Source organism: Thamnophis elegans, chromosome 4 (assembly GCF_009769535.1).
Source record: "Thamnophis elegans isolate rThaEle1 chromosome 4, rThaEle1.pri, whole genome shotgun sequence".
NCBI lineage: Eukaryota > Metazoa > Chordata > Lepidosauria > Squamata > Colubridae > Thamnophis > Thamnophis elegans.
Window position 1 is genome coordinate 51,482,501 of NC_045544.1, and position 14,229 is coordinate 51,496,729.

The 14,229-nt window shown below is 34.8% G+C and overlaps 1 protein-coding gene across 1 annotated transcript in view; it reads left to right on the forward strand.

The window, feature by feature from the left end:
• The window catches only part of ADGB (androglobin), a 112,432-nt gene that overhangs the window by 16,703 nt on the left and 81,500 nt on the right, over positions 1-14,229 (forward strand). The window contains 5 exon segments of the mRNA XM_032217185.1: positions 1,222-1,418; positions 3,612-3,740; positions 5,401-5,495; positions 5,982-6,156; positions 13,825-13,915. Of these exon segments, the coding sequence (XP_032073076.1) occupies positions 1,222-1,418; positions 3,612-3,740; positions 5,401-5,495; positions 5,982-6,156; positions 13,825-13,915 (687 nt within the window).

The window sequence follows — 14,229 nt, forward strand, 5'->3', positions numbered from 1 at the left end:
CTGTGAGCCTTTAGAAGGCTTTAAAAACTAGGTTCTTTTCCCAGGCATAGATTCAGGTCCATTATACTTAGATATGTTTTATGCCCAGGACAGTTGTGTTTTATTCTTTTATTTTATCTTATTTTTATATTGTGATTTTTGTTATTGAAAATTTTGAAAAAAAACTTTTACAAATGTTTACTTCCTTCCCCCTACCCTCCCCACCCAAACCCCACCCCTCCCAACCTTCCCTCCCCTGACTTCCCAGAACCAATACAGGGTATAAATCTTTAACAAAAATATTCTAAAATAAACTTAAAAGTAAAAAGTTAATGTCCTCTATCATTTGAGCTTTAACTCCTCTTTGCTAGGCTAACTCTAAACAGATTATGTCGTATATTGTGAATTTTTAATACTTGTTAGCTAACTTCAGTCACATGGCAAATGGGTGACCATATAAAATGAATCAATGAATGCAAAGATAACTTATGTAAAAGTCCAGATTTTAATATATGTTCCTCATATTTTGAAAATTTAATAATGAGTTACTAAAAGTTAAGAGTTATTGTTGTCAAATTATTCTGAGTATGACTGACTGGATTCCAGTCCTCCATAGTGTTTGTCTTCTCTGGAGTATAATGTAAAACTATCACTATTGCTTTTTATATAATATTTAATGTTTCTGCACACTATTTGTTAAATAATGGTACATTGAATCAATTTGAAATTAATTTATAGCTGTATGTAACTATGTATATGTAGAGGGAAACTATATTTTATTGTATGTATTGCTCATTTTACATATGTCGAATTTTAGTAAGTTCTGCTCACTTGATCATTTTCTTACTTTTTAGCTAAATAGCAATAGCACTTAGACTTATATATCACTTCACAGTGCTTTTAGAGCCCTCTTTAAGCCGTTTACAGAGTCAGCACATTGTCCCCAACAATCTGGGTCCTCATTTTACTGACCTTGGAAGGATGGAAGGCTAAGTCAATCTTGAGCCTGGTGGGATTTGATCTGCCAAATTGGAGGCAGCTGGCAGTCAATAGAAGTAGCCTGCAGTACTGCATTCCAACTACTGCACCAATGCAACTTAAATATAATGCTTTTCTTTTTTTCATTATTTAAAAACAGGTTATCAGATTCCCCAAGATCAAAAAGATCAAGCTGCCACGTATTTGTAGTAAATTAATAATAGGCATTATTTCAAATATATATTGTATTTATTATTTTTAAAGATCTGGATATTTGGATAAAATTTGGGAATTTCTAAGAGACATTGTACCAGAATTTAAGTTACCAGAAGAATCAATTCCTGAATCCAAATCATCACTTGATGCAAAAAAGGATTTGAAAGCATCTGAAATAAAAAATGATACTATGCCTACTGTTAAGCAACAAGAGAAACCAGAAAAAGCCGAGAAACCTGGGAAAGGTATGTTTTAAATTGTCCACATTATCAGATACACAATAAAGAGTACCAGAAGAATAACAAGGTTATATTGCCAAGAGATAAAACAGGTACAACTGAATTACACTCATCTTTCCCACAAGTTATTCCTCAGGATGTCCATAGCCAATTCTGTCCCTAATTCAAATCTGAATCAGACTGCAAAAGCTCAGGACAATCAGTGTTTTTCAAAAATGCCAGCAGGTATACATATGCCAACCTTTCAATTATATTGCCCAAAACATTATCTAAACTATTTTGATGCCCAAACAAATCTCATCTTTGTTGTTTGACGTCCTAGCTGTTACCTTCCTGTCCTTTTGTACTGTATTATTATTTTCTTTTATATTTAAGATCAGCAATATACTATTTCGTTAATATTATAATGCATACATTTAGCTCTGGAGAAAAATATAGTTCATTCTTGTTTCTATCTACATTAAGCATATGCATATATGTATGCCCAAAGATCATGGAAACTACCATGAAACAGCACAGGAAACTGCTCTTTCCTAGAGTAGATGAAGCTTATCATCCCCACGCCTGACTGAATCACAGCTGAAGTATATTACTGCAACAATGTAGTTTTCTTCAAAAAATGTTTAGGATGCAGGAAGAAAAATTTTCAATTGAAGATATTTTTTTAAAATAAGGGATTTTGCAGGTACATCATCTTCAGTTGCTTCTAATTTGTTTGTCATTCCAAAGTAGTTTTTAAAATATGAAAAGGTTGAGACCTAGTACTTGAAATATAACTGAATAAGAGAAAGAAACAAAGGAAAAATACATTACATTGAGATAATATAATGTGTTTGGGTAGGATGTAGACAAATCGATCAGCAAGATTTATTAACATTGTAATTGCTTGAAAACAGAATCTTATTTTACAGGTAATCCTCAACTTACAACCATTCATTTATTGACCGTTCAAAGTTACAACTGTACTGTGACATATGACTTTTTCATACTTACGACTGTTGCAGAATTCCCCATGGCTACATGATCAAAATTTAGAGGTTGGCAACCAGCTCATATTTATGACAGTTGCAGTGTTCTGGACTCATGTGATCATTTTTGTGACCTTCTGACATGCAAAGTCAATGGGGAAACAATATTCACTTAACAATTGTGTTATTAACTTAACAATTGTAGTGAATCACTTAACAACTGTGGCAAGAAAGGTAATAAAATGGGGCAAAACTCACTTAACAACTGTCATGCCTAGCAACAGAAATTTTGGGCTCAATTGTGGTCTTAGGTGAGGACTACCTTAAGCAAGTTTGATTAGCAACCATTCAAAATTACGATAGACCCCCCCCCCCAAAGCTACTTATAAATCTAGCTACAGATTCGAATGACTGCACACATATCTCCATGGTCACATAACTGCCTTTCGGATGCTTGGAAACCAGTTTCCGGTTTAAAACACCCATAGGAATAAAGGGATTCACTTAATGACTATGGCCTTCACTTAACTGCTGGGGAAAAAAGGTAATGAAATCAGAACTGGTCACTTGGGAATCTGAATTTATGACCATCATGACTTTGGACAGAAATTCTGGGCTCCATTACAGTCATAAGTTGAGGACTACCTGTCAGCGTTCCTAATATCATGCAGAATTAAATCAGAGATCAAGGCAAAACTATCCTTAAAGTTCCAATTTAATAAGACAGACATGTTGGCATCATGCTATGGAATCCCAATACTGGAAATGACATCAGAATTCCACCCAGTTAAAAGTTCATGATCTTGTCCCCACACCCACAATCCATCTCATGGTCCAATCTTCTTCTTCCACGCTGGCATCCACACCCAGCTGCTTCCGGTCAGGTGAGAAAATACGGAGACAAAAGATGACCTTGAGCTTCTAGAAAAGAATGATAACAATACATTCCACAATCTCACTCCTGTCTATTCCCCCCTCCCATCAACTATACTAAAGAAACAGCATAATGAAATAAGAGAAAGTGTGGCAGGCCAAAATTCTAAAAAGAATATAATTGCAGGCCTGACACTACCTGTATGTCCTTAACCTTTGCCTTATCAGAAATAGGAACAGATTTTTTGGTAGCTGAGACCATAGTCTTCAATACTATCTGTTGCTTGAGACAAGATCTCCTTTATAATCGGGGACAAAGTACCGTAGTATTTATTAGTGTACTGATTTTTATTTTTAGAAAAGCCAGATCAAAAAGAAGTTGGAAAGAAGCGAAGCAAAGATGGTGAAAAGGATAAACTTAAGCCAGCTTCTCATTCTGCACGAATGTCTGCTGATTATCAAAGTTCTCTTCAGATATTTCTTGATGGTAAGATTATAAAAAATCTTAGACATATGTGCATTGACCATCAAAGTTTTAGTGAGATTATTAAGTATCATTAAGTATTATTAAGCTCAGAAGTTAGCAGATGTATTTTACAATTGAAATCTGAGCTCCAATTCCAAATTTCTACAAGTGCAAGATAAAACCTTTTCTACTTTATGCTTCAGGGGCAGGTCAGTAACAGGTTATCTGACCAATATTTGCGTTTCACAGTTTTAACTCAAATTCATGGTTAAAAGCATTGGTTACTGGTTCCTTCTTAGCAATAATGACACCCTACCAATAAGATGCATCATGTATTAGTTATTTGTTTATATCACAAGGATATAATATGAAGAATTCTGTCACAAGAATATAATATGAAGACTCACTCCATATTATCAGTCATGTCAGCTATATCATTAGTGAGATTCTGTGGGCTGCACAGCTTTCTCTACATCATTGCAAAATCAATCAGCCAGAGTGCTAGCCTGTTTCTTGTCCTCCTTAACCTAAAGCATGAAATGTGGTTTGTTTGTTTTGTTTTGTTTTGTTTTTTGTTTGGATTTTGGGAGAGTTTGGGAGATTTTAAGGGGCAGAAAGTATTTCTGGCAGCTTTGCAGAGGCTGTAGGCTACAAAAAAGGCACAGTAGTTTGCTCCTGTCCTAAACTGTGGTAAATGGCTCAAGGTTGATGAGGAACTGAAATATTTTTCCTCACTTCAGTGAGTCTGCAAAAAATTATATCTGAGAAATGAATGTCAAAAGCCGAACAAAGATACTTCACAGTTTGTTTCAACATTATACAATCTGATACTGATCCAGATTTCATTTTACATGGTGTTCTGAAGAATATTTCTACTTCAGAAATGAAGCAGGTCTACTGCACTTTTAAAACTCTCAATGCAGTTAAATTGCTGGTTCACATGCTATTCTTATGGTGAGGAAGTCCCTGTTCGGATTCTGTAGGCCACCTCCTCTTTCAACCTAGGAGATTTATTTTCCATTCAATCTTGCTCCTACTTAGCTAAGTTGTCTCCCCAGCATGGTCTTGCTTAGTTTCTTGTGATTAAAGTTGTTGCTTATTTGTTACTCTCTTTGTGTCACTTTTCTTGACTTTTCAGCCTTTGATCTGCTTAGAAGATTATGAAGAAAATCAATGGTACTAGGTGTTTTAAATAGCCAATAATTTTAAATTATTCACAAAATAAAATTTAATAGGGATTTGACAAAAAGTAAACAAAAATATTTATATTGTACATTTCAGGAAATGCACATATTTTATTTTTAAAATCCTAAATAATATCTGTTGATTTTAGGTAGTTATATTAGTCCTAAATAATGCATATGTATTGATTTTAGGTAGTTACATTAGTCAATTACATCAAATATTTCTAATTGTATCTTTCTTTGAATAAAATAGAAACAATTTAAATGTAAAGCCCCAACAGATTATTTAAACTTTAAAACTATTTATTTTTAACTAGCTTCTTTGGTGTTTTTCAGAATAAGTTACCTAACTGAAACTATCCCATTTCTCAAATTCCATTCTTGCATTTATAGCACCATGTTTAACATGGGATATTATCAGTTCATATTATGTTGTTACCTACAGCTTTATTTCTTTTCTATTATACTGTTTAATAGATTCGATGGGTTCTTTGCAGGTTCTGCAACACCATTGCAGCCACAGATGGTGGTGTATGCTTGCTACATGCCTCTTTATGTACCTGAAAAAAAGATCTTCATACTAGAGAAAATGGTAAGAATTTATGTACTTTTCCTTTTATGAATAAATTAACAACAATAATTCTAATAAATAACAAAATAACAGTTGGAAGGGGCCTTGGAGGTCTTCTGGTCCAACCCCCTGGTCAAGCAGGAAACCCCTTCTTTGTGGCAGCCTCTCAAATGGTGTAGAAGTCACTGGAGGTTTTTAAGAAGAGATTGGACAACTGCTTATCTAAAATGGTATAGGGTCTCCTGCTTGAGCAAGAGGACTGGAAAACTTTCAAGGTCCCTTCCAACCCTATTATTCTGTTCCTCTATTATTATGTTAATATTAATAAGATATTACCTTGCTTCAGATTTAAATCTTAGCACAAATTTTTACTCTTTCTACAGAATATTCTACAGAACAGAAGTTCAATAACTTTGTATCTAACAAAGTCTTATAATAGAGTCAATGTTTCCTGTGAACATACATTTGTATTTTGTATATAACCCAGCTGCTTTTATCGTATTGCAGGCTGATTCTTCTGAAAAGTTACGACAATATGGTCTTTCCCACATCTATAGCCATCCTGCACTGATAACTAGAACAAGGTCAGGTCCCTTAGTGGCCCCACCAAAACCACCAGCTGTACCTCGTTGGAAACTTATACGCCAGAAAAAGGAAACAATTGTGACAGATGAACCCCAAGGTTTGTCATTTCAACCTTTGAGTTTTATTTCTAATTAAGATTAAATCCAGATATAAGGTATTTGTTTTCTTTCCTCGTGGTTTCACAAAGATTGCTTTTTGAGATGCAAAATGGTTGTTTGTGAAAATAAAAATGTATTTTGACTGCTTCTTTAGGTATTTAAAACCATTCTATATTTTGCATTTAATGTTCTCCAATGCCAAATCAATTGTTCTAAGCTAAAAAAACAGATCTAACATGTGATACCTGACTCACCCCTCCACCCCCCCAATATGTGTTATTTGGACAGAGCCATGATTTCCATGGAAGCCATGAACCCCAGAGTTACCCTGGATTCAATGTAACAAGGAGCAGGTTAATGTCCACAAGAAACATCAGCCTTACACACCAATCTGGCATTCAGAAGCCACAATCGGGCACTGGGGCCACTAAAGTTCCATTGACCTGGCCCTAAGGGGGAACCCTGAGGTCAAGATAAATAGTAATAGAATGATTATATAATTAGATATAAATAACATCTCTCTCCCTGCTTTCTTTTAGTAACATGCAGTTCAAGAGAAAATATTATTTTTGTGTTTGCATTTTTCTGATCCCTTCATATGGTAGGCTGTGTAGCAGAAAGGGAATTGGAAAGAAAACATGGAAGAGGTGTGGCAACCTCTTTGCCACAATGTGACAATTAAATTACTAAGAAAGAAATACCTTCTGCAGTTCTTTTATTCCACATTGCCATTCTTTTTTTTTAATTGAGAATTTTGAAAAAAAAACTTTTACAAATATTTACTTCCCTCCCCCACCCTCCCCCCAACCCTCCCCAACCTTCTCCCCCCCCCCCCGCTGACTTCCCAGAACCAATACAGGGTATAAATCTTTAACAAAAATATTCTAAAATAAACTTTAAAAAAAAGTTAATATCATCTTTCATTTGAGCTTTAACTTCTCCTTGCTAGGCTAGCTCTAAACAGATTATATGATTCCTTGTTTCTTCAGTCATAAACTATATGAAATTTCTTAGTCCCATATTTATTTTGAGTATAGTCAATCCATCTTCTCCACTCCAGTTTATATCTCTCGTTTGAATGGTCCTTGAGATATGCTGATATTTTAGCCATCTCAGCTAGGTTTGTTACTTCCATTGTCCATTCTTGAATAGTAGGCAAGTCTTCCTTCTTCCAGTATTGCGCCACCACCAGTCTAGTTGCGGTTATTAAATGCAAAATCGGGTTAATCTTTACAACTGTACAATCAGTAATTATACCTAACAAAAATAACTGGGGGGTAAACTTTATCCTTTTTTAAGAACATTTTGCATAATCCACCATATTTTTATCCAAAATGCTTTAACCTTTTTACAAGTCCACCATATATGAAAGTAAGTAGCATCAGCACAATCACATCTCCAGCATTTAGGTTGTAAATTTGGATACATAGAGGCCAGTTTTTTAGGATCTAAATGCCATCTATAAAACATCTCATAAAAGCTTTCTCTCAAATTTTGGGCTTGTGTAAACTTTACATTTCTTACCCAGATCTTTTCCCATGTATCCAACATTAATGGTTCTTCAAAATTTTGGGCCCATTTTATCATACAGTCTTTAACTAATTCTGTTTCCGAATCCATTTCTATTAATGCATTATATAGTCTCTTTATATGCATTGAACTTTGATTTCTAATTTGTTTTAGTAAGTTATCCTCGTCTTGCATAAAACCGATTTTTTGATCTCTTTTCCATCTTGCCTGTAACTGCCCATACTGAAACCATGTTTGAATAACCTTTTCCTCTTTTAGTACATTCAAAGGTTTTAATTGTAGTACACCTCTTTCTAAGGTAAGAAGCTGTCTGTATGTAATTACATCCTGTTTTTGTACTATATTTATGTTTTATGTTGCATGTCTAGGAATTGCCCACATGGGTATCTTGTCATTTGTATTGATATTTTTTCCAGACCCGCAGTAGAGCATTCCTTAAAATATGACTTTTAAAGTTCTTATCTATCTTTTTGTCATATAGCAAGTAAGCATGCCAACCATATACTAAATCATGCCCTTCGATATTAAGTATTCTATCATCTGTTAAATTAATCCAGTCACTAATTACCGATAAAACTACTGCTTCATAATATAGTTTTAAATTGGGTAATTTCAAACCTCCTCTCTCACACACATCTTGCATTATTTTTTAGTTTTATTCTCGGCTTCTTCCCTGCCCATACAAATTTATTAATGCCCGTCTGCCATTCTAGCAAATTCGCATCTTTTTAAAGTATTGGTATCATTTGAAAAAGAAATAAAAATTTAGGTAGAATATTCATTTTCACTGCTGCTATTCTTCCCAGCAGAGATAATTGTAATTTCTCCCAATTTTTCATCTCTGTCTATATGCTGCGCCATAATGGTTCATAATTATACTTATATAGCTTCCCATTTGAGGTTGAAATATAGACTAAATATTTAACCTTTTTAACTATTTCACATCCTGTCATTCCTTCTAATTCTTCCCTTTGTTTAGTGTTCATATTTGTAACTAGCATCTTTGTTTTCCCTAAATTTATTTTCAATCCGGACACTTGGCCATATTGATTAATCATATTCATTAAAACCTTACTAGATTCCTGTGGTTGGGATAATGTTATAACCAAATCATCCGCGAAAGCACGTACTCTATATTCTTGATGCCTAATCTTGATTCCCTGTAAATCATCTGAATCCCGTATTTTGTTCAACAATAATTCCAGAGTTATGATAAACAGTAATGAGGATAAGGGACAACCCTGCCTTGTACCTTTCTCGATTTTAAATGGATCTGTTAAGCTTCCATTGACTATGATTTGAGCTCTTTGTTCCTGATATATTGCTTTAATTGATTGTAAAAAATGCTCTCCTATTTGCATTTTTTGCATTATTTTCATAAAAATTGTCAATTCACTCGATCAAAAGCTTTCTCGGCATTTAGAAATATAAGCGCAGCAGGGATTTAGTTATTCTTTCCCAGATATTCCAGTATATTAACAATTTGTCTTACATTACTTCTCATTTGTCTCCCTTGTATAAAACCTGTTTGATCATTATGAATCAATTGCTGAATAACCAACATTAACCTATTCGCTAGTATTTTAGTAAAGATTTTATAATCTATATTAAGTAATGATATAGGTCTGTAATTTTTTGGTTGACTAAGATCTTGATCCTCTTTTAGTATAAGGGATATAAAGGCTGTCTTCCAAGATGGGGGTACCTTCCCTTCTATTTGGATCTTATTGAATAGTTCCTTAAGAGGTTCTACCATTTCTAATTGTAAATTTTTGTAATAAGCCGATGTCAGGCCATCTGTACCCGGTGCTTTCCCTACCTTTAGCTGTTTAATTACCTGGAGAATTTCCCCTGAAGTTATTGGTTGATTCAATCTCTCCCTCTGCTCGTCTTTAACTATAGGTATTTTTTCTTTATCCAGGTATCCATCTATATCTAAACCTTGTATTTTGTCATTCATGTACAATCCTGTGAAAAATTAACAAAAAACCTTTTGAATCCCATCCTGTTGATACATTTCCTTCCCTTTATAATGTAATTTCGATATATTGCAAGATTTCTGTTTTTTCCTAATCAGATATGCTAACCATCTACCAGATTTATTTGCGTTATAAAAAGTGTTATGTTTTGCATATAGCAAGTTAGTAGCCACCTGGTCTGACATCAGCATATTAAATTGCTCTCTTAATAAAGTAATTGCTTCTTTAATCTTCTTGTCTCTTGGTTTTAGTATTAGCTCCTGTTCTCTCTTCCTGATTTCTTCTTCTAGTTCAATTCTCTTTTCCCCCTGTTTACGTCTATGTAACCTATTTAAATTTATTAGAACTCCTCGCATATACGCTTTACTTGCATCCCAAACCATTTCCATAGATGTACCCTTATTCATATTAAAAACAAAATATTCTCTTAACAATTTTTTACATTCATTAATATTTTTCTCATACCTAAATAAGTTTTCATTCAATCTCTAAGTCCTTCTTGCTTGCATCCCAAATTCCAACTCCATCCAAACCGGATTATGATCTGATAAGGCTCTGGAACATATCTTCGTCTTCTTTACCTTAGAAAGCAAATCATTGGTTGTTAGTATAAAGTCAATCCTAGAAAAGGATTGGTGTCTATCGGAAAAAAATGTAAAGTCATATTCTTCTGCATTTCTTTCTCGCCAGATGTCTCTCAGTTCAAAATCATCCATCATATCGAAAAAGGACTTAGGTAATTTCGCTCGCATTCAGATATTTTGCCGGAGACCCTTCTTGTCTTTCTTGGTATCCATAACACCATTCCAGTAGCCCAATAATATGCAAGATTTATAGTCCCAATGTACTAACTTAGTATGGAGCATTTTATAAAATTTATCTTGTTGTTGATTGGGAGCATATATTCCCATTAGAAGTATCTTTTTCCCTTCTAATACCAGTTCTACTGCAATATATCTTCCTTGAGAGTCTGCTTCAATTAATTTGGCTTTCATGTCCTTTCTTAAGTAAATAACTATACCATTTTTCTTCTCAGGAGCAGAAGCTATAAAGTGTTGTCCAAGTCTTGTATTAATCAAGTATTTCTGGTCAGTTAATCTAATATGAGTCTCTTGCAGGCAAATTATGTCATTCTTAAATTGTTTCAGATAGTGATTTATTTTCTTCCTTTTCTGTGTGGAATTTAAACCATTAACGTTCCAGGTTAAGAACTTAGTTGTCATCTTTAGCTCCCTGAAGCTTTTTAAGAGCCCTCTGGAAATCCTGAAGTTTGGTTTTCGGCCTGGCTCCACCCACTGCTTCTGAACTAAGACCTGTGGCTTCTTGGAGGGTAACATGTGTTTGTTGTGAAGCTTATTGCTTTTTTAGCTCTTGTTCCATTCGCCTGGTAATCACGCGGGTTTGTCTTTGCTCCTTGGCTCCTTGTAGCTCTGAAAGAGGAAGTTGGTCCAGCCTTGATGGTCTTTGGGTGGCTTGCTGTCTATCCTGTCCTTCTTGTTCTCTTTCTCTGGATCCAGGAGGGGGGGGATGTCCAGCCTTCAATATATTATTGTAAAAATCTCGAGCCTTCCATACTGAGTTAAGGCGATATCTTTGCCCCTGGTAGGTAACTGCAAGTCCGGCTGGAGCCCATCCATTCAGTCCCATCTGAACTGTAGCTGACGATTTTTGAGCTCATCAACTAAGAAGGCATAGTCTTTTCTTGATCTCAACATTTTAGGTGGTATTTCCTTCAAAACAGTCACCTCCTGACCCCCAATTTGAAGCTTAGTTTTGTAAGACTCTTGCAATATCAAATTCCTCATATCTCTCGTAGCAAAATACACCACAATGTCTCTTGGGAGTTGCTTTTGTCTGGCAAGCCAAGAGTTAACATGATATATCTTGTCAATTTGCCATTCAAAATTCCCTCCTGGCCTTCCCATCAATTGATCAAAGGCTTCTGAGAAGATCTGCTTCAGATTTTCTTGATTTTTCTCTTAGAGGCCTCTTATCCTTAAGGCAAATTCCATCTGTCTATACTGCAACATTATAATTTCATTTTCTGCATCGCCAACCTTTTGTTGAACCACATCCATTTTCGTTACCAGATTAATATTAGAATCACTAAAATCTTCTAATCTATCTTCAATTCCTGAGACATAACCCGATAGGCACTTAAAAGCCTAGAATATTGTCTCTAATTTGCTAGTTCCGAGTCTGAACCGAATCCATTAGCTCTTCTGACAATTCTTTATGAGCAGCAGATATCTCTTCCTTTATTTTAATTTCCATCGCAGCTGCATGATTTTTAAAGCCTCGGCTAAGGCCACACTTAATTCTTTTTGCAAAATTTCTCGGGTCAAAGGCTCCCCTGCAGGGGTAGGGGGGGAGTAGTGACTGTAATTTAGTTCCAGGAGCAGGCGAATTTCCAGCGCTTTTAGACGCATTGGGTGGGGGGGAATTTTTGCTGCTTAGAAACCATTACAGATTTAATCTTCTCCACCCAATTAGTAAATCCAGGCAAGCCGCTTATCCAGCAATTACTATTTAGTTTGGTAATAAATCACTTCTCTTTTAGTGATCTTTAAATGTTCTGAGCTCCGTAGAAATTGTCGTCAGAGCCTGACCCCTCCTACAGAGCTATTCGGCGCCATTTTCTGTGTATTTCTAGCAAGTAAATTGTCAGAAGGAATTCTTTAAAAAAATGGAGTTAAAGATTTATACATACAATTAGAAGTTCACCAGTATTAGTTCTGCCTGCTTTGAAATCAGTAATACATCAGTCTTTGAGCTGAGGGTGGACGTGTGCCTTCGTTCTGCAAAAAAGGCAGAAGAGGTCCTTGACGCGGAGAAATCACTATGTTTCCCTGGCGGCTCCCACTTCCCATCCTAGATTTATGTTCTGGTGGGGTTAATTGGAGCGCTGCCCAAACATAGTTTGCTTGCCTTCTTCTCCTTGGCCCGGAGAAGAGGTAATCAAACTGCCAAACAGTTGATGGATACTGTTTAGACAGTTTAATGCAGCCAAGAATCCAGAGCTGTTAAAAACAACAACCTCCTCAGGCCCCGCCCCCATTGCCATTCTTATTCCACTCTTTGCAACAGGATAAATTATGTTGAAGATTACAACATTGTTCACAAGAACAGTACTGATATGATACATAAGCATTCAAAAATGAGAAGCATTTGACTTTGCATGATTGTCCCCATATGTGTAATTTGCATAGTAAATTTATTTGAAATATATTTCATGTGTGTATATTAGGTAATGTACAGAGCAAGAAAAAATAATAGACCTCAAATAATAATAAATGTATTATCCTAAAAGCTGTGATGGGAAAAATCTAATGGGATTTTTACAAATATTCTAATTCGCCTACATTGTCCTTGAAAGCAGTTTAAAAACTGCATTTAGTTCAGAATTACTGCATTATTAACTGGAATCAGTCATGATTCAGTTAGGTGCTCCAGTTAATGGAATGGGTTTCCTAAAATGAGTGGACAGGTGAATAATTCCCTTTTCTGTCTGAAGTCTTTCCACCATGAAAAATGGATTTTGAGGATTGGATGATTATATACAGATTAGCCTGTTCAGGTGGTGCTGTAAGAAAGCTTCAACCATACAAACAGTTTATGAACTTTGACTTGAATCTGTAAATTTTATGCAGAAATGTATGTCCTTATGTAACAACTTTCCTTTTGAATCTGTAAGTTTACACAGCCTGCTCTAACTTCACTAGTCCCATAGTATATAGGTAGTCCTCAGTTTACAATATTTCACTTTGTGACTGTTTGAAGGGTTATCCACTGCAAATAAAGTTTAAAGATAGTCATGTAGTAAATGTCTACAGTAAAGAGTCTTGAAATTACCCATCAAAAGACTAAACCTGAAGAATAGACTGAAGATATGTTACAATATTTTGCAGGATGCTAATTATATGTTGTATTGACTTTAAAGAAACTATTTCTTATACAGTATGTCTATATATAAAGTTAGTGTATGCAGATTTATGAAAATCTATTTTCTAGTTTGGTAAATATATTTTTACTCCTTGGATGAAATAGAAATGGCCACCCTAATATTATAAATGTATTGATCTTTCAGAGAACAAGTTTGAGTCTGTTGTCTTTGTAGAGGATGCTTATTTCTTGCATTTCACTGTTGTTTCTTTTCAGAAATTGTAATTAAAAAACCTGAACAATTTATTGAGCTTGCTAGTCCTTTTCTGAACTTCAGAGTTCCTGCTATACCTATACCAAGAGACACGTAAGTAGATCAATCAGTGGGCTTCACTGAGTATAATTCAGTATTGTGTAGTGGCAAAAAGTATAATTAAAATTATTTTAATTATAGTACACCCCTGAGAAGCATGGGGATAATCTACAGAAATGAAAAAGGTCTGTTTCAGGGTAATTTTATTCTTATAAAAATGTAAACATTATTGTAATAGTTAAATTTCAAAAATCTTATGTAGAAATGCAACATATTCTAGATTTCCAAAATACTGAAATATGCTTGAATGTTTTAGTATTATTTCAGTATAGCAACATAATGCTGTTGGTATGCTATTATAGCAATTC